This window comes from Eupeodes corollae, chromosome 3, assembly GCF_945859685.1.
Source record: "Eupeodes corollae chromosome 3, idEupCoro1.1, whole genome shotgun sequence".
NCBI lineage: Eukaryota > Metazoa > Arthropoda > Insecta > Diptera > Syrphidae > Eupeodes > Eupeodes corollae.
The window spans coordinates 98,269,163-98,291,350 of record NC_079149.1 but is presented as its reverse complement, the minus strand read 5'-3'; the positions used below and the strand labels follow the sequence as shown (position 1 = coordinate 98,291,350).

Below are 22,188 nucleotides of genomic sequence, written 5' to 3'. Positions count from 1 at the left end.
GCCAGAAATTTAGGATGTTGATGAGGAGAATTTCAACGGAACGGAGAGTAAAATGATACTTGTTTTTCTGTTACTGCCTACTAACCTTATTTTGTTTTCTATATAATTCTTGTGTAGATTCATTTTAAATTGGTGGGTTTGGGCCCGAATAGCCCTGGGCCCTGGCCCATCGGGGACTTGCCTAAAGACGCCACTTGTTGTAGATGGTCAGCTGGCTTCAGTTCTTGTGTGAGCTGAATTTTTATGAATGTAGGTGTAGATCCAAATGCAAAATAACACAATAACACAGTCTTAATTCCTGAGAACGGCGAGGAGTCAACGCATTCGGGTCTTCGGCAACACTTGCACTTACAGCAGCAATATTTTCAGTGGTACGAGCGAAACGATGATGCACAGGCCTTACAATATCTTTGACCAATCCATTCTCTTCACAATTTTGTCAAGTTAGACTCTTAAAGCACGATATGTAGCTTTGACACTGTCACTATTTTTGTAGTAGGTTTAAACAATTTCCCTGCGTTGTGCGTTAAGCGATCAATTTTCGTAAATGTTACACTTTCAAATGAAAACAAATTGTTTAACAACTCAGTTTGACAGATGTCGAATTCCAGACCTATACTTTTGAAACCGCAAAATGGATAAACCGCTATTTTTGAAAACCAATTTTTACTAATTTTAGTAGAATTCTTTCAGATTAGATTTTTTTAAGAACACAGAATCTTCATTTATTCACGAGATATTGAACAACAATTTTTACCAATTTATTGCGTACTTTAATGAGACCATCTCTCCGTTTTGAAACCATTTGTAAAAATTATTAAGTAAGTTGATTACCTATAGGTATGCCCGGTTTTAATAATAGTTAACTTATCTGTTTAGTAGTACCCGTGGCATGATGGTTAGTGCGGTCCGTTCTGCTTTTTAGCAAGTGTACAAGGTGAATGTTAGCATTCGCCCCCACCACGACCTGGAAAACAGAGTTCTACTTAATCATTCTTACCTTCGAAATGATATGACACAATGGCGATCTGAGAACCGCGGTTTCAAGCGGTTCGATGACGATTCCTTAGCAAATGCCATAATCGCCGAGCAAACGGGACAAAGTTCCTTGTTAGTAACGAAGGTTGAGCTTCAGCTCATCTTCAACTCAATAAAATACAAAAAGTCAGCTGGTTTCGATGGTATATCTAACGTTGTACTAAGACATTTAACGATGGAGGCAATTGACATTTACACCACACTCTTCAATACACTGAATGGTGCATATATGAAAAAGGGAAAGGACAACTCCAACCCGTCAAATCTTCGGTCGATAAGTCTTCTTCCGAGCATCAGCAAAGTTTTCGAAAAGATCATTAATAGGGCTCTGACTAAGTGGGCTGCGGACAACAAAATAATTCCGGATAAACAGTTCGGGTTCAAGGCGGGTCATGACACAATTCATGCCGCGTCTAAACTCGTTTCTGATATCCAATGGAATAAATCAAAACAACAATGCACAGGTGCCTTTGACACCGTATGGTTAGAGGTCTTAACCTTAAACTAAGCAGGCTTGGCATAAGCAAACCATTGTTGTTTATACTTTATAATATGCTTAACGGTAGAAAGTCTGTTGTCAAAAATGGCAATGTAACTTCTACCACAACATTCTCAATTAAAAATGGTCTTTAACAGGGAGCGGTGAATTCGCCGATTCTCTTCAGCATTTACACCAGCGAACTGATAGGTAGTCTTACAAAGGCAATTGCGTACGCCGACGATCTAATTGCGTACAGAACGGCCCAAAAGGTTGACGTTATTAGAAGTCGGAGACGATTCTGTTCCGGACTCTGTTGGCTAGGGCCACGAGGGATACGTGCAGGAATTGGCGCAAGATGGTCATCGCTGATCTTCATGGGCAGCCATTAGCGAGTAAAAGTGTAGTGAAGTACCTATCTGGTTAGGTCAGTATTTATATTTTGACAGACATATAAATGCTGCTCTGACCCGGGCCAGAGGAGCCTTCGCTATGACGATACGACTTTTAGCAGTCGGCTTGACCCCATAGTGAAGGTAATTAGCTACATGGCCCTCATATCGATGATCGTTTATGGTCGTCCTTATTGGTTCCACGTTGCACCTTGGCAGATAGAGAAGTTTCGGGTGTTCGAGCGGCAGTGTTTTCGACGCTGTACCGGCTTATATCTTCTTACGTGCATTACTATTCCAACGGGGTTCTATAAAACGGATCTCAAATCAACAGAATTGACAATTTCGTGATAAAACTAGTTCGAGGTCACATTGCAAGAGCTATGTCTTCGACCAACAATTTAATTTTCGGGGCGTTCTATCCGAACTTAAGAGGCTTTTTTCCACCAGAGACATTCCTCTTTTTAGATAGATGCAGTCTGATACAGGATAGATTGGCAGTTCCGTTAATCTACCACGTCAGACGAAGAACCGTGGATAGGCGACTCCTGTACAATCGGCGGAGCAGAGCTCCTTCGGTTTAGTAGGACTGTGTCCGAACGGGACCAAACTTATGGGGTGAAGCAGGAGAACCAGTTTTGGTGGCGTCAATCCGCGCTTGATAGTGGGTAGTCGGGATGGGGTTTTAAGCCTTGGCCGGCTTAACATCGCCTATAAAATCTTCTCTGCCGTAATATGTGAACGTCTAAAGCCCATCGTCAACAACCTGAAAGGTCCTTATCAGTGTGGTTTTAGACCAGGAAAGTCCACAGTTGATCAAATATTCACATTACGGCACATCCTGGAAAAAACCCAAGAACATCAAATCGACACCCACCATCTTTTCATCGATTTCAAGGCCGCATATGACAGCATCTACAGGGACGAGCTGTATAGAGCCATGTCTAGTTTTGGCATCCCTGCCAAACTCGTCCGTTTGTGCAGGATGACCAATGACCATGAAGAATTCACGCTGCTCCATAAAGGTTGGAAACAACTTAACAGAACCTTTCGATGTCAAATAAGGTTTTAGACAAGGTGATGCGCTGTCATGCGATTTTTTTAACATCGTGGTATAAATAGTGCAGAGCTCACACGTCAACACTAGATGCACTATCTTTCAAAAGTCTGTCCAATTACTGGCATATGCTGATGACATTGACATAATCGGAAGAACTCAACGTGATGTCAATGGGGCTTTTGTGAGTATTGAAGCAGAGGCGGCAAAAATGGGTTTAACGGTTAACGAGGGCAAAACAAAGTACATGCTGTCGTCTAGAAAGGACATACAACACCGACGTCTTGGTCAAAACGTCACAATCGACAGACGTAACTTTGAGGTAGTCAACGACTTCGTCTACCTAGGCTCCGCTGTAAACGCAGAAAACAACACCAGCGCTGAGATCAAACGCAGAATAACTCTTGCTAACCGCTGTTTCTTTGGACTAAGAAAGCAATTGAGTGGTAAAGTCATCTCTCGAGGGAACAAAGTGTTGCTATATAAGACCCTTATCATCCCTGTCATGCTATACGGTGCAGAAGCATGGACTACGATAAAAGCGGATGAAAGCCGCTTCGAAATAAAAGTTCTTCGTGTGATCTACGGTCCCGTATGCATCGAACGGAAGCGGAGGAGAAGATGCAACGACGAGCTGTACGGGCTTTACAGCGACGTAGACTTAGCCAGAAGGTTAAAAGTCCAACGACTAAGATGGCTGGGTCACGTAGAGCACATGGAAACCAATGCTCCGGCCCGGAAAGTCTTCGAATCCGCACCCACAGGACAGCGCAGTAGAAGAAGACCGCGGATCAGATGGCGCGCACAAGTGGAAGGTGACCTCACCCAACTTGGAGCGCGAAACTGGAGACATCTAGATAGGGACCGAGCTAGATGGAGAAGTTTGTTGGGTGAGGCGCTAGTTCACACAGGACTGTAGCGCCACCTTAAGTAAGTAAGTAAGATAATTTACATATTATCTTCATTTAAAAGTTTCACAATCGTAGCTCCTTCATGTTCCTCAAAGCTGTAGTTTCTTAATAAGGTAGTTTTGATCCCAAAGACACTGCCTCCACTTGCTCGTCCTTTAACATTAACTTTTATTGCAGCTTCCCAAACTAACTTAAATCCACTAACTAATCCCCCACCACGACCTGGAAACAGTGTCCCACTTAATCACTCTTACCTTCGAAATGATATGACACAATGGCTTTCTGAGAACCGCGGTTTCATGCGGTTCGATGACGATTCCTTAGCAAATGCCATAATCGCCGAACAAACGGTACCAAGTCCCTTGTTAGTAACGAAGGCTGAGCTTCAGCACATCTTCAACTCAATAACAAAGAAAAAGTCAACGTTGTACTAAGACATTTACCGATGGAAGCAATTGACATTTACACAACACTCTTCAACAATGCACTGAATAATGCATATTATAATGCATATTGACAATTCATGCTGCGTCTAAACTCGTTTCCGACATCCAATGGAATGAATCAAAACAACAATGCACAGGTGCTGTTCTAGTTGATTTGGAAAAGGCCTTTGACACCGTATGGTTAGAGGGTCTTTACCGTAAACTAAGCAGGCTTGGCATAAGCAAACCATTGTTGCTTATACTTTATGATATGCTTAACGGTAGAAAGTTTGTTGTCAAAAATGGCAATGCAACTTCTACCACAACATTCTCAATTAAAAATGGTCTTCAACAGGGAGCGGTGAATTCGCCGATTTTCTTCAGCATTTACACCAGCGAGCTGATAGGTAGTCTTACAAAGGCAATTGCGTACGCCGACGATATAATTGCGTACAGAACGGCCCGAAAGGTTGAGGTTATTAGAATTCTCTTACAGCGTGATTTCTACAAGATTCAGCGATATTGCGACGACTGGAAACTGAAACTGGCTAGGGCCACGAGGGATACGTGCAGGAATTGGCTTAAGATGGACATCGCTGATCTTCATGGGCAGCCATTAGCGAGCAAAAGTGTAGTGAAGTACCTATCTGGTTAGATCAGTACTCATATTTCGACAGAAATTTAAATGCTGCTCTGACCAGGGCCAGAGGAGCTTTCGCTCTGACGAAACGGCTGTTTTACAGCAGTCGGCTTGACCCCATAGTGAAGGTAATTAGCTACATGTCCCTTATATCGATGATCGTTTATGGTTGTCCTGTGTGGTTCAACGTTGGCCCTTCCTAGATGGAGTAGTTTCGGGTGTTCGAACGGCAGTGTTTACGACGCTGTACCGGCTTATATCGAACAGCCGAATCTTCTTACGTGCATTACTATTCCAACGAGGTCCTATACAACGGGGCTCGAATCAACAGAATTGTCAATGATAAAACTAGTTCGAGGTCACATTGCATGAGCTATGTATGTCTTCGACCAACAATGTTATTTTCGGGGCGTTCTTTTCGAACGACGAGTATTTTGAAAGTGCACGCTTAAGCGGCTTCATTCCACCAGAGGCATTCCTCTTGTTAGATAGATGCGGTCTGATACAGAATAGATTGGCAGTTCCGCTAATCTACCACTTCAGACGAAGAAGCGTGGATAGGCGACTCCTGCACAATCGGCGTAGCAGAGCTCCTTCGGTTTAGTAGGACTGTGTCCAAACGGGACCGAACTTATAGGGTGAAGCAGGAGAACCAGTTTTGGTGGCTTCAATCGGCACTTGATAGTGGCTAGTCGGGATTTGGTTTTAAGCCTTGGCCAGCTTACAAACTTGTTTTATAGTTCCAGGGTTTAGTTTTAAGTAGAAAAGGCATGGTGGCACAAAAAGAAAATAATTGCAACAAAAAATAAAAAAACATGGAATACGAAAAAAAAATATAAAACAAAAATGTTAGATTTGCTGCTGTGGTTGTTCTACTTTTAAGCAGTTTATAGGTAGTTTAAGTTAGTTTAAAGTTCTATGTAAAGACCTAATTTTAAGTAGTTTTAAGTAAAAATAAAGAGATATTGAAATGAATTACAGTAAAATAGATCTTAGGGCCGAAAGGCATTAATATTAAGTTTTACAGTTTAACTTAGAGAGTCCGTATGGGATCAGTAAGGTAGTTGTAAGGTAGTTATGGTTGGACTGTGATGCTAGAGGTCTTGGATTCGATTCCTGCAATGCCATCAAAAGTTTTTTTTTCATGGGTTCTGCTTCTTGTGTGGAATTGAAAAATTCTCCAATAGCAATTCTTGTCATGAGAAGTGCTTTCTTAAATTAACCATTCGAATTCGGCTTAAAACCCTAAAACCCTAGGACCCCTCCATCCCTGCCAACAGTACTCGCACACAGGAATAGTTGAGACTTGAGAGTTGTGAGTCACCAAGCCCTAGTTCTCAACGGACTGTTGTTTAATTTATTTAACTTATCTGTTTAGAATGTTTGTTTTAAATATTTTGGATGCACAAAAGTTAACTACAGATAGTTTTCAAGTTTTGACTTTTCTACAATTTACTTGAAAGAAAAATCGTTATTTTTATTTGTAAAAATATTATTTTTTTATTTTAATTGCAAATATTGATATAAATCATAAAATATTTTCATTTGTTTATCGTAAAAATAAAATCTTTAAATTTTGTTTTATTTAAATTAACAATTACAAAAAAGGAAACATTTTAATGAATAATCGTTGTAAATAAAAAAGCGAACAAACAATTTCCATACAAAATTTATAATTTAGTAAAACATTTTATTAGAAAATTGTATAGAATAAAAGAATCAATATGTATATGTGTATGTATGTATGTGCGTGTGTGTGTGTGTTAAGAACAAATTACATTAAAATGAGTAACAGGCAAAATTATATAAAATTTAATAAATTATTCTATAACACATCCTTCCTTAATTTGATTTATATCATTTTAATTTTACAAATTGCTTAATATTTTTTTTGTTTTTTTAATTTGTTTATAGTCACATCGTCATTAATTATTATTTTTTTATTTTGATTGGCACTAATCGGAAGTTTAGATATTAATTAATGTTTGTTTTATATAATTATTAAGTTCTATATGTTATACAAAAGAATAACTTGATACTTATTTAGTGTTTAAAAATAAAAATTAACAAGTAACATTGACATTTTGTTTATATTGTTCATTGTTGAACTTGAATTTTATATTGTTATAATTTTGTTTTTGTTTTTAATTTTAGTAATCAAGTTTAGTTTTTAATTTTTTACTTTTGTTTTTCAATTTCATTTGAAATTGGTTTGGTTTTCAACCGAATATTTTATCAAAACATGCATGGCAGTAGGGTTTATCGTTCTGTTCCTTAAAGGTTCCTTTGTTGAGTTGCTTCAAACAAAAAGCACACACGAAATGTTCAGGATGGAATTTCTTGAACATTGCTGTAATACAACGTCCAGTAATTGGTTTCGAGCAGCCAGCACATAAGGAACCACGTTTCGCATGGTAATGAGTCTCGCAATAGGGAAGACCTTCATGATCAAAGAATGAACCACCTTGAAAGGGTCGTCGACAATCCTGAAAAGAAAACGTATTTTGAGAATGTTTTTGAGAAAATTTAATTTAATTAAATTATTATAAATGTTTTTTAAATATTTTCTATTTTAAATTCAGATCAAAGTCAAGGAAATCAGAAAAAACAATTCACGTGAATTGAAGGAAATTGTTTTTAATTTCTTTTCTTTCTTTTTTTGACTTCTTGCCAAGTTAATAGAAAATGTTTAGCAAATTGTCATTTCGTTTTTGTCTATTTAGCAATAAACGACAAGAGAAAGTAATATGTATATATTTTGTTCCCAAAACAATTAGGAACATATTATTATATATTATTTTTCTAAATTATATTTTTTGAATAAATATGTAGGGTGGGTACATAGACGTCATTAAGTCTATTGAAATTTATACTTTTTGAAGTGTTTCCAAAATCAATAAGACTTTGAGGGAAACATACAAATACAAAAATTGAAAACATGTCTTTTAAAATAAATAAATTTAATATTTTCATTTCTATTTTGAATTTGTATAAACAAATAATTTACGAGACAAGTTTTTATTATTTCTTTTTAAATTTATTCTTCCGCATTTAAGTACGCTATAAGTTTATTTTAAAATAATTTAAGTTTTTAAGTTTTGTTTTTCTCTTTTTATTTGAATTATGATAAATTGACAGACTGATTTAGTTTGCACCTAATAAATAAACAAAATACATAGAATGTGAGTTGTAAAAAAAGGAACAACTTTTCTGTCTGTTAAAATAATAAATCAACGAACAGTTTCAAGCGACATAAGGGAAGTTTTTAGTATCTGATAGGCCAGCTGTCAAAAAATTACCAAGTCATGTCTGCTTATGTCAAGATGACAGCTAAACATGTTTTTTTTTTTTCATTCAAATGAAATCTGAACTTTATTACTATGCAATTTATTTATTTTCTGCATAATTCTATTTGATGTTTTATGGAAAAGGTAATATTTCTTTAGAGTACACAATACAAGTCGTGGTGGACTTATAGCTTATTTCAGAAGTGTTTTGTAGACAGTAATGTCTTTTGCAATTTTCGCACGATCAACAGAAGGTAGAGTTTAGTGATGGAAAGTTGTGAGTTTGAAATGTATGACACTTGAAAAAGGAACAAGTTGTCTTGTCAAAATGGGCAGGTTCAGGCAACATAAGGGACTTCATTTTCGCGGTCAACTTCATTCTTCGAATGTAAATTTTAACCAAGGCAATAAGTTAGTTTTCCAAGTGTCATGAATTTCAAATTCAGAACTTTACTTCACAAACCTCTACATTGAGTTCATAGTGCAAGACCTACCAAACGCATTATTGTCTACAAACCACTCCCCAGACAAGCTTCAAGTCCATTACGATTTGTCTTATGCATTGTAGAGAAATCTTACTTATTTTTATTTAAATTGACAAGGAGTCCTTTTACAGAGAACATTAAATGGAATTGTGCGGAAAATAAAGCAAAGCTCAGCTTTCACTTGAATGAAAAAACACGATCAGTTGTCATTTTGACATAAGTTGACTTTACTTGATAGTAAGGGAGATTTTTCTTGATTTACTTTCCAGACAACTTTCCAATAAACTTGCCTTAATTGGAAGGCATTTATTTTTTTGGCAGCTGGCCAATCAGATGCTAGAAACTTGCCTTACTTTGAAGTCCCTTATGTCGTCTGAACCTGTCCAATGTATGTACGTTCATAAAAAGCAGTTGACTGCAAATTAAGTCTCTTATGTAGTTTATATTAAGTGCATTAAAATGTCGGGAGAACTCTTTTATTAAACCTAAGACCTTAAGTTACTGTAATCAATAGAAATAGGTCAAACATTTAAGAAATTCGGGAAGTAATAACATTCTTTGCCCATTAACTCTTTTGCCAAAAAATTTTACTTTTGAGGAAACATACAAATGGGAATCACAAAATGAGAGATTTCTCGGTCCCTAGCTAGCTGTCTGCAGTTTCGTACGCCAAGTTGGTTCACCGACCTGAGTGCGCCACCTTAATCGCGGTCTTCCTCTACTGCGCCGTCCCTCGGGATTGGATTTGTAGACCTTCCGGGCTGGAGCGTTGATGTCCATTCGATCTAAATGACCCTGCCATCTAAGCCGTTGGACTTTTATTCAGCTAACTAGGTCAGTGTCGCTGAACAGCCCGTACAGTTTGTCGTTATATCTTCTTCTTCATTCTCCATCTATACGTACGGGACCCAAAATCACCCGAAGAGTTTTTCTCTCGTTTTCATCTTTTTTTGACAGAGACCAGGCCTCAGCGCCACGAAACCCATCTTCTTCGCTTCCGTCGCAATGCTCAAAAACGCTCCACTGACATCACGCTTTGATCTTCCAATTATGTGAATATCATCTGCGTATCCGAGTAATTGGATGGACCTTTGGAAGATTGTGCCTCTAGTGTAGACGGTTGAGTTTTGCACAATTCTTTCCAGAACGATGTTGAAGAAGTCGCATGACAGTGCATCGCCTTGTCTTAAACCTTTTTTGACATCAAATGCATCGGTAAGATCTTTTCCGACCTTGATAGAGCAGTGCATTCTCCATCGCCATTCTGCACAAACGGATAAGTTTGACAAGGATGCCAAAACTAGACATTGCTCGGTAGAGCTCTTCCCTATGGATGATGGGAAAAATAGCAGAAATTATCCCCGGCACCGACAAATGTGTTCGAACAGTTACAGTGTTTAGTAAAAAATAAACACTTTAAACGGCCCATCGCTAAACTGTGTCGAAACTTAAACAACTAGAAACACAAGTCTGACAAGTCAACTAATCAACGAATATAGCTTAGCCATTCTTTTGGCTATTCATACTATTCGAACTGCTGAGCTTGACTACTTATTTTAAAGAAGTGGGACAAGCCAGTTTAATTTCTAGCTCTTGGAAAATGATTTGTTTTTAATAATGAGTAATTATTGGAACCAGTACAAAACGTTCACAAAATTAATTAGCTCAATGGAATTATTTTGTGGATCAACAGATCAAATCAACGTTATGTTACAAGACGTTGATTCAATTCAAAGATCAACTTCTACAAATCAAACTCAACAACGAAATCCTTCTTCATGCTAATGAGAACTCGGCTAGAAGACAAAAACGGTCACCATTTGATTTCATTGGAACGGTGACCAACGAACTTTGGAATACTTGATCAAAGATTCGCTGACAAGTATGAGGAGACAATTGGACCGGTAAACGAAAATGAAAAACAGATAATAGACCTTATAAAAAATCAGACGATGATTATTGAGTCAACTGTTAATATTTTTAAAAAGGAACAATTAGAAAACCAGAGAGAAATCCAGCTATTAAGTACCATTGTTTCTAAACTTTCAAACGAAAAAAAAAGGTACAAAAACTTGAAATTGTTTTCCTCAGCAGTTCTAAATGCCACACTTATAATGATAAATTATAAGTCGACTCAAGACATACTACTCGAGATGTTGCTTTCAACACATACTGGAAAGATGCATCCACTTATCCTTGAAGTGCAACAATTTAAAAATGAACTAACGAAAATAGATGAAAATATCCCCCGGACATTGATGATTCCTGGAGAGGGCATCACGAATCAATCCTACCACTATATAAAACCTTAAGTAGCTATACAACGAAGAATAAGGTGCTCGCATTCCGAGCCTTCAACAATGGAAATTTCACTTGCATCGTTCCATCACCAGACTATTTGCTTGTAAGTTTAGAAAGAAACCACTACTATCCATTTAACAAAGAAGAATTTTCGCGTTGCAAGGTAAGGCCATTTGAAACTTACTGGTGTACTCTCCAACACCCGCTATACACAAGTGGATATTCAGACAGTTCATGTGAAGTGAAAATAATTCAAAACGACCGACAACCAATAGATTCATGTCTGGTAAAAGATATCCCACTAAAGACGTACTGGATTGAGATGCATCAACAGAACACTTGGATTCAAAGTGTTCCAAATTCTACAACAGTTAACATCAATTGCGACTTCGATTCAGTATCTTAAGAGGTAGTGGGATAGTGAAGCTACTATCAAACTGCTTGATACATGACCAGACTACAACAATTATTGGAAGACAAATGATGACAAGCAGATTGAAATCTTCAGTTTTGCCATCATTCAACCTCTCTGAGCAGTTAAGTTCGCTTAGTTTTAAAACGGAGCAACAACAACCGATCTTACGGCAGTCAAATATTTCTTTGGAAATATCAAGCTTGGAGCAGGCAATAGAGCTTCAATGAAGTCAAGAAAATATCTTGAAAGAAATCAGGACCCACCGAATTCATCAGAACTCACTATTTGGATCTACTGGGTTCCTAGTTATAATCTGCCTCATAACGGTGGTTATCAAAGTTCGAAGAAGACCTCAATTACCTAAGCAAACAAAAAGAACTGAAACAGTAGTGAAGGAACCACCAATAGCTGATGCTGCTTTTGAAGATATCGATTTCTCTATGTCTCCAGTCTGAGGGGCCCAGCACGTTGTGACTACAGTTCAAAGAATAAGAAGCGACGAAATCAGAAGAAGAATAACTAATATAACAGACACAATTTAATGAATAAAACAATTAAAATGGAGCTGGGCTGGGCAGGTCACATTTCAAGAACGCCAAATATACCCCTACAAATGAATCAAGGCCGAGATGAAGACCAAATAAAAGATGGATGGACGATGGCAAAAAAAAAATACTCGCTTGTAAGCAAATCATTCATTTTGAAAGTTCAACACTGTCAATGTGGAATGTTATGATGACTATTTGACACTTCATCAATGAGCTTAGAAACAATGTGATCTCGTCCTATTGTTAAAAATTGTAACAATCTTAACGTTTAATAACGACAATATTTAAAGATTGTTAACAATACTTACAAAAATAACAGACCTCTCTTCAACTAATTATAATTTTTTGGTTAACATATTAGTGTCGAAAATCCATTGAAATTAATGTAAGGCATTTTTGTCTTCAATTATGGACATTAGATGGAGTTCTATGCGTTTCATACCTTAGACTATCATACGCTTAAAATTTTTACAAAATTAATAAGAAAAAAGTCAATTTTGAAAATTTAAAAGTTCTACTTCGAATAGTAACCGGAAGTTGAAAATCTTTACGAACGTTAAAAACCGCTTAAATTTGAAATCTTTTTGAAAAACAAGCAACAAAAAAACAAAAACAATAAAAAGCCACTTTTCTAAGACATCTCAAGTTTTGCTTGAGCAGTTATCATAGATTAAAAACTTAAATGTTAATATTTGGCTACACTTGACCACAAACATAAATCAACATTTATTTAAATACTCGTTTATTTCTGGCATTTATCCAGCATCAAAAAATATTTTTTTGTCATAAAAATACTGCAACTGACCTTGACTTTAAACGGTAAATATAAACAAACGAACAAAAACTATGTACACACTTCAAAAACTTGCAAAACAAAAATATCAAGGCCAATGACCCCCCTTAACTAACCTACATTCAAGGTTCTATCCATCTCTCTAACACTGGCCTAAAATTAAAACAACGTGTCTGGCGGAGAAGCGTGTGAAGACGGGTGTGTCAATGTCAACTTCACACGACACCGCTTCAAGACCGTCAATGCCAATGACACCTGTAATTTTGTTTGTGTATTCCTAAGGACAATGTCATGCTGTTTAGACCCCTTTGCCGATGAGAAGATTTTCTATCTTGCGAATTTTAGTATTCGAAAGAAAGAAGAGCACACAACTTCCTCTCAAAACCAAAAATCCACAAGAACAAAAATCTAACCGTCAGATAGGTAGCCTAACAACTGACATTGAACTACCTCAATCTAACCTTTCTTAAGGAAACCTTTGAAGACGGAATCTTGTCAGAGATTCGTCCCAAAATATTCCTAAGCTAAATAAATTGTTTGTGGTTGTGTTTTTTTTTTGTTTTGGTTTTTTTGTTTTTTGTTGTTTGTTTTTTTTTTTATTTTTTTTTTAATTTATTATAAATAAATATATAAATTTACAAGTTAACAATAATAAAACCCTAATAGTTAATAATAATAATAATAATTCTTATAGCCTAACAATAAGTTTTAGTGCATTTTTTTTTAAATTTTTTTAATTTCAATTTTTGTAGTTTTTGGTTTAGTGTCAAATTGATTTTGGATTAAAATTACTAATTAAATAAAAATGATAATTAGATTTTTATCATTTCTTGCTGAAAAAGAAAATAGACAATTTCAAAAGGGGGCATTTAGGACAGAGACCATCATATTTGTTTTTCTTCTTGCCAAGGCACAGATATGCTTTTATTGACTCTTTTGTATTTTTTGTTTTCTTCTCGAGCTCACAAAATCGAGCTAATAGTTACATTCAGTTAGATTGATTCTGTATTCCTTTAGAGGGAGTGATTAAAAATCAAAACCTCACAAGGATACCAGAATTAAAACTGAACAAGAGTTTAAAAGCAATCGGCCAGGCCATGATCATGGTGAGGTTCTAACATTTAGGAACTGCTTGCTGGTAGGTAGTGCCGTAGAGAGAGAGAGAGGAGAGTGAGGAAGAGGAAGAAAATTGATTTCATTAAAATCTCGCGCGATAAGAAAATATATAAAATATATTAAAAATTAAGAAAACCAAATCGTATACAAATAATACGATTCACACCAAAGAGAAAAGAGCTGACTAAGTTTTTGCTTTGTGTTTTTCTAATGAAATTTAATCCTATTCCTCTTCATCTACACCCACACATGATGGGCAAACAGGTTTGCCTTCCATGGCGTAGAAAGACTTGCCTCGGACGGCTTTTTTGCAATCCTAGAAATTATTTTTAGAAAATAAAAAAAAAGATTGAAATTATATATAAATAAAAAAAGAATCCACTTGTGGATGGAAGATACTTACCCTGCAAACAAAGCAATCTGGATGCCATTGTGAGTTCAAGGCTGAGATATAATTCTCCATAATTGCACGATTGCATCCATTGCACTTGGGTGCAAACATTTCATAGTAATCAGTGCGACAATATGGTTTGCCATCACGCTCATGGAAACCATCCTCACCGAATTGCTGTCCACATTGGGCACAGAAGAAATGTTCTGTATGCCAGGTCTTGTCCAATGCTGTGACGCATTTCTAGAAAACAAAAATATAAAATTAATTAATTTTTCTAACATAAATATAGTATTTTTCTTACATCCAAAATAGCACCATTACAATAGGCACAACGTGGGCTAAACAAATTATGATAATCTGGCTCACAGTATGGGAAGCCTTCACGTTCAAAGAAATTGCGTGTACCCAATTCTTGGCTACAATGATTGCATGTAAAATGCTCTGGATGCCATGTTTTACCCAAAGCAGTAATTACTTGACCAACAATTGGTTTTTCACAGGCATTGCAGCAGCCTTTTTGAACAGTATTGACACCTTGACGAGACATATTTGCTTGTAAACTACCAAGCATAGAATCTAATTGATCGCCTCCAATAATATTAGCCGCAGAAGCTAGTGGTGGTGGTGGTAGTGGTGACGGTGGATGATGAATATCTTCTACAATTGTAGAAGTTTTAGTTATTTCAGTTTGAGTTAAATGGGATATGCCTTTGTTGGGTTTGGCGTAATCCGTAACAACAGCTTGATGATGATGGGAACCTGAATTGACCTGCAAGAAACATGATTAAAATTATTAATAAATGTTTTAAAAAATTTATTTTCAATAGAATCAATTAAAAATAGACAGGTTTTGAAGGGATTTTCGAAATTAAAATGAAAGAGAACTGAATTAGGAGAAAACTTTGAGTAGATATGAGAAAATAAAGCGAAAATTTGCTCCAGGAAAGGAATTTCGAAACTTAATATGAGTGGATATATATTTTGTAACCGCTTGGAGATTGTTTTTATGTTGAAAAGGACGTTTTTCTGTGGTCGATCGAAAGGAAAATAGGTCAAAATTACGATCTTTGGAGTTTAAAATTGAAAAAGTCAATTTGACATAAATTTTTATTAATCCGAATGCGAATAGCTCGATTTTTTGTGATCAACTTATGGTTTTAAAGCTGTATCCTTATGAAAGTCCTTTTTCCATTCGATGTTGTTGCTTTTTTCCAAGTTTGATATTCAAAGGTAGGATGTGCCTTGATGATTAGCAAACTCTCAAGCCCGAAAGACTTTCAAATCCTTTCCGAAAAGACCAGGACTGATATGACAAGAGTGAAAAAGCAGATCTTCCTTAAAAATGTCAATATAAGTCAACAATAGGATTAAGATTTTTGTTTGAGCAGTTGAGTTATATCCGAAAGTTTCAGGATTTCGAAAAAAGATCGCGAATTTTCACCGAAAGAATTTTCCAATTAAGTTAATCCAAAGGTAGAATCGTAGGAAAGGATTCCTTAAGGTTTCTTTTAAAAAGTTAGTCCCATTTTAATTGTGGTCGAATATTTTTTTAAAAAAATCTCTAACCGAACCGAAAAATATTGAAACGAACAAAATAATTTTTCTTCCTTCTTCTTACTTGGAATTTATATTTTTATTTTTGAATAAAGATTTAGAAGCACGATCCAAATCGTTTGATCGAAATGTTTAAACTGAAAACACTTTTATGTGCAATCCCAAAACTTTGGGGGCTAATTTTGAAAATGATGATGTTATAGTGTGTATAATGGCTATGGTTATATTCTGTTGCCTATGTGTTGTAGCGTGTGTTTATGTATAAGTGTGTGTGTGTGTGTTACCAAAATATAAAAATATTCATTTTTCGCGTCGACATCATCGGTAGACAGGCGCATACATATAATAACCCCCTTGCGACGTCGTCGTTCGTCCCTGTCCCTTCGAATCGATCTTCAAAAAAAGATTCCACTACCAAAAAAGTGTGATCTATAATTTTTGTGTTTCGCACTCTTTGATATAAACCAAAACCACAACTTTTCGATGTCTGAAAATCAGCCTCCTACACTTAAAAACACATTTTTGAAGCTATAGGGGTTTTGCCGGTCGGTGGTGCCGGGTGATTTTTTTGGATTGGATTGGATTTGATTTAATTTGTTCCGATTATGACACTTTTAAGCAGACATTGGAAGTTTCTAGGATGATCTTGATGGGTGGGGGATTCCAATATGCATTGTAGAACCGATGACATTGAGGGTCTTTTATGGAAATTTGCGTATTAACAAAACTGGGTCGTTTCTGAGTGTATTTTTGAATTTAAAAAAAAATGCACTTGCAGTCTCTACAAAGTCTTGAAGATATGACTGGTGGCGGTAGATGGCGGTGGTTGTGGTGGAACACGTGAAGATCATGGAGACGGAAAGTTTGTGTATCATTTCTTGTGAAAAAAACAAAAATGTATATTTTTGAAAGAAACAAGGTGTTTTGTTTTTGGTTTGAACAAATCATAACGCATGGAAACTACACCCAGGGTGGAGGTGAGGGTGACATACGGGAGGGAAGAGAGTGAGGAAATAGATCAGAGCACAAAAAAGTGTTTAAGTATGTATATTTATTTTTTTCTTTAAATCAAAATAAAAAAAAAACTATTATTAAATTATTAACAACAACAAAAATAAGAAGAATAAGAATTTTTTTTGTTTTGCGTTCATTTACTGAAGAAGCGGGAAAAATATTTAGAAGCCAAATGAGTTGCGGGCCGTGTGCAAATTTTTGTATATTTTACAAATAAACTTTCCCATGTCCATCCCTGTTTCGCTTTTTTGAAATGAAATGTCTCCTTGCGTCTAGAAGCTAAACCAATATAGACTTAGACTTTTAGTACATATTATAGTGTTGGATGAGTAGAAATTAATATTTAAGGTGGTGCTCAAGAGTTGAACTTGTTATTATTGTGGAGGAACAAGGGAAACGAACCAAAGCTTCAGCAATTGCTTTGATTTCGGATCTTATAAGGTATCAACTTGTCACCATTTAAAAAGAAGACATTTTTGGAATATCAGACAAACATAAGAAATACTTAATTATTTTTGTATACAAATGGGAGATGTCAATCAATTACCAGGCGTCGACTTTCTTCAGCTGACGCGACGTCAGGAAAGAAACAATAGCAATGTGATTAAACAAGAGTCATGCCAGTAAATAAATAAAATTAGAAAGAACAAATAATTACTTTGGCAAATTTTACAAACAAAGAATAACAAATAAAAATATTGATTTATAATTTTTTCACGGTCGTAAATTGGGTTTGTATGTTACTAGATAACATCAAAGAGTTTTTGAACATTTTGGTTTTTGGAACAGTTTAAGCAGAAATTACCAAAACAAATATTACAAAAAATAATTAGAACTCAAACGATAATTTTGATGTACAAAAAATAATTGTTTATGAATTTTAATCATCAAGATTTGTCTTAAGTAATAATCTTTTACGAACCATGTTTTACTTATATTTTGAAATATTTTAAGCGATCGTTGGAAATTAAGTGATTTAGAAAAATATTGGAACAAATGACATGAAAAGAAGAAGAGCGTAATTAGGCATTCCACATTCGAGTGGTTCGGTTAAAAACGAAACTCTATACTTTTTTGAAACCGAGTGTTTGCAAACAACAACGTACAGCCGATACTTTCTGAAGCGCCTGAATCTCCGAATCCACACCGCACCTCTTAGGAAAGATGAGATAGTTTTTTTTTTTAAACTTCAGAATTTCAGAAAGTAGTTAGCTTATAGCAAGCGTCAAACTACGATCATAGGATCATCATAAGTGCATGTGTAAGTTGTTAGCAAGATAATAATACAATTAAAGCCTAACACACGCACAAAATACAAAACATAATTAACATTTAACATGAATTAATACAGAACAGCAAAAATAAAATAAAGACGTTTACGATAGTGGAGCACTGGTTCTAAACAATGATTTTAATCCCACCTTATTTAAATCTATCGATGAACAGTTTAAATTATATAAAAAGCTCATTCGACTTAAAGCTTCATTTTTCCCATAGTTAGTTCTATGGAAGTCAATATGTGTACAATCAAAAGAACGTAGGTGATGAGTTCCGGCTCGGTAATTCAACTTTACACAGGATAGCAAATAAGGTGCATCAATTTCACAGTTAATAAGTTGAAGAAGAAATATTAAATCACTATTAACACGCCTTTGATGGAGAGATGGCAATTGAAGAAGCTGAATACGCTGTTCATAGGGGCGCAGATCATAAGGATCTTCCCAAGGAAGACCCTTTAGAGCAAAGGGAATGAAATTGTGTTGAATTGATTCAATTCGTTTTCTATGAATTTCGTAATAGGGAGTCCATTCCTGCGAAGCATATTCAAGATGAGGACGAGCATGTCAATTATACAAAGAAAGAGTAACATAGGGATCATTGAACTCCTTTGCACAGCGTTTTATAAAACCAAGCATAGAACTTGCCTTATTGACAATAAAATTAATGTGATGTGTAAATCTAAGTTGGAACAGAAATAAACACCTAAATCTTTAAATGTGGAGACGCGACAGAGTTTTTGCTGTGATATACAATAATCAAATGCACTGACGAATCGTTTTTTTTAGTAAAGTTATCGTCTGGCATCTTCCCACACTAAAATCAAACTATCAATGTCGGATTGTAAAAGGGTACGATCATTAATCTTAAATACTTTTATGTCATCAGCAAAAATGAGAACTTCACTTGAACGTAGACATGACGATACGTCATTAATAGACAGGATGAACAGAAAAGAGCCAAGATGGCTTCCCTGGGTAACACCAGATTGAGCAACAAAAGGTTCAGAATGACAATTTCTAAATTTTACCTCGTAGGATCTGTTTTCAAGGTATGACTTAATCCAAGCTAAGAAAAATGATGGAAAACCAAGAACCTTTAGTTTAAATAAAATAATTCCGTGGCTAAGTTGGTCAAAAGCTTTAGAAAGGTCAGTGTATACACAGTCAACTTCATAACCTTGTTCTAAAGCGTTTGAACATATGTTTGAGAATGTGAGGAGATTAGTAACGGTTGACCTTTTTTTCACAAAACCATGTTGAGATTTTTACTAAAAAATGCTACACTTTCACAAACAACTTGTTCAAACAATTTAGGAATTCTTTTTTGAAAATTGATGTTCTTCTTCTTCTTCCATATACTGGGAAATTTGCTTGTTTTTAGAGAAAGTTAAAATAAGAACGTAAGGGGTTCAACTAAAGCATTACTACACTTTATTAATACTATCGGGGGAATACCATCGGGACCGGCTAAGCAGTCATCATTCAAAGCAGATAAAAGATCAAGGACCGTACTTTATAGCACAGGGATGTGACAACAGCTAGTTTGCGAAAAGGAGTGAAGATTATGAAAATATACTTCATCAACTTCTTGAAGACTATTAACAAATGACTCACGGAAATTTGTGCGAGAGCGTTACAGATATTAACAGTTTTATCTAACAAAAGGTTCTTGTAAGTGAAGTTAACTGGGAAGCCATTTGATTTTTTCTTTAAGTTTACAAGTTTCCAAAATTTGTTAGGATTCTCTTTCAAAGAGGTGCCCATATCAGTAACATAACAAGCGTATACAAAATTAGAAAGAGACTTAAATTCACTAAAGAATTCAACGTAAACAGAGAAGTTGATTGGAGACAGAGTCTTGAGATTAGTTTTCCATGCCTTATTTCCTTTGTTACGAAGTAAACGCAATTCTTTCGTGTACCAAGGGTGGTTAAAGTTAGTATTTCTTGATTTCTTAAAAGGACGATTTTTTTTTAAACAATTATTAAGGATCTTACAAAAATTTGAAACTGCTTCGTCAATATTAGAAAATTCTCAAGTATCAGCAATTCCAGAAATGGTTAAATCCTTTGTATTACCAACATGACGATCATTTATGTAAACTTCGAACTCTTGGCTGAAAAGTTCTGTGTCGGAAAAGCTTGAATTAAGCCAAGTTTCTGTCAAAACGAATACGTCATTTGGAAATGATTGGGAGTTGAGACAAATCTCAGCAGTCTTACTACGAAGTCCCCTTACGTTTTGGTAGAAGAGGACAAGCCTGTTGAGTTTTTTGGCTTGGTTTTCAAAGACACACCTCTCTAAAGTCTAAAGTCTCTGCGGGACATATATTTCTATTGCAAATTGAATCGAAGAACGTGGGATTCGTTACTAATTTAAAAGAAGAAACAAAGCTATTTGGTTTATTGATCTTAGTACACCTAATCGTTGCCGCAATTAAAGCACTTAAAAACAACAAAGCGGTAGGACTTGATGCAATTCCCGCAGAGCTTCTACAAGCAGCGCCAAGGTCATCAAGCGAACTGCTTCATCTGCACATAAAAGAAAGCTTCCCCCAGGAGTGGAAGAAAGGAATAATTATCGTCAAGCTTCCAAAAAAAAGGAAATCTTACAAAGTTCGAAAACTGGAGAGGTTGCCTAAATAGTATCAAAAATTATACTGGAACGCAACAGAAAACACCTTGATGCCACACTCGATGCCGAACAAGCAGGATTCCGCACTGGATCCTCTTGAATTGATCATATTAACACCCTGCGGATCATTGAACATTGCGTTGAATATCGATCACTACTACACTCCTCTTCATCGACTTCGAGAAGGCCTTTGATAGCGTTAACAGGGAGTATATCTGGTTAGCTTTGCGGAGGAGATAAATCCCAGAAAAACTGATTGATATTATTAAAGCAACATATGATGGATCCAAGTGTCACGTTCTGCACGATGGTAGGTTGTCAGATGACTTTGAAATCCGAAGCGGAGTCAGACAGGGCTGTATTCTGTCGCCAATATTGTTTTTGTTGGTGATAAGCGATGGTAGCGGAGGGATCCAATGGACTTTGACATGTTTGCCTACTCTCTCATAGAATCATGGATCTCCATCAAATGACAACAAGTGTGGAGAGACAAGCAGAAGTTCTGGGACTGAAAATTAATTTCGGCAAAACAAAAACTATCAACCTAGGAACCCGACGTCCTCTCAAATAAATATTTTCTCGCAACCGGTGGAAAAAGTGGAGAGTTTTCAATACCTTCGTTTCTATCGAAGGCGGAACCGAACAAGACGTCATCTGCCGTATCGGCAAAGCAAAAGCGGCTTTCGGTATGCTGTCAAAAATTTGTAGGAGTAACTCTATCAGCTTAAGAACAAAGCTACAAATGTTTCGCACAAATGTCGAATCTGTGCTTCTTTATAGGTGCAGCACTTGGAAGGTTACTTCAGCCATAACAAGAAAGCTACAAACCTTCGTAAATAGATGTCTTCGTAACATCTTAAGGATTTTCTGGCCAAACCGTATTTCAAATGATGTCCTTCATAAGACAGGTCAGGAAACTATGGAATCTATAGTGCGAAGACGTAAGTGGAAATGGATTGGGCATACGCTTCGAAAAGGTAACAACTGCATTGCAGGCCAAGCAATGCAGTGGAATCCGCTCACACAAGAAGGAAGAACAGCTGGATGACCGAGAAGCACATGGTGCAGGGCAGTCGAGTCCTAATCAACGTCACTAGGGAAGAGTGGGAGGGTGCTGAAACACATCTCCGGAAACCGTACACAATGGCGCGTAGGCGTAGCAGAGGCCCTTGTCCCTTAAGGGGTTCCCAATGGATTTAACAGGTCTGAGGACCTAAGTTAGTAAGTATAGTTCTTTGTAGGATTGAAGTTGGAATCAAGGCTAAATTGATGGGCTTTTTTAGATCCGCAAGTATTACGGATAAATTATTTAAGGGGAGGAATGTATAGTCATAATTAACTGTGAGAAAAGGTAAGGCAAGTGACTTTTCGATGATATTCGAGTGACGTATTTAAGTTAATTAAGTTATTTTCAAAAAATCATTTA

At 36.2% G+C, this 22,188-nt stretch overlaps 1 protein-coding gene across 6 annotated transcripts in view; it reads right to left on the bottom strand.

Annotated features, from left to right (window-relative positions):
- Positions 1-7,040: 7,040 nt before the first annotated feature.
- LOC129951993 (paxillin) overlaps positions 7,041-22,188 on the bottom strand; it is a 139,615-nt gene continuing 124,467 nt past the window's right edge. For 5 of the 6 annotated variants that reach the window (XM_056064402.1, XM_056064399.1, XM_056064403.1 and 2 more), the window contains 3 exons: positions 14,582-15,049; positions 14,290-14,520; positions 7,041-7,427 (listed from right to left, as the gene is read on the bottom strand). In XM_056064402.1, coding sequence (XP_055920377.1) covers positions 7,161-7,427; positions 14,290-14,520; positions 14,582-15,049 — 966 coding nt within the window. In that variant the 3' untranslated portion in view covers positions 7,041-7,160. Of the gene's footprint in view, positions 7,428-13,357; positions 14,203-14,289; positions 14,521-14,581; positions 15,050-22,188 lie in introns of those variants that run through there. The other variant, XM_056064404.1, reaches the window with a different exon arrangement.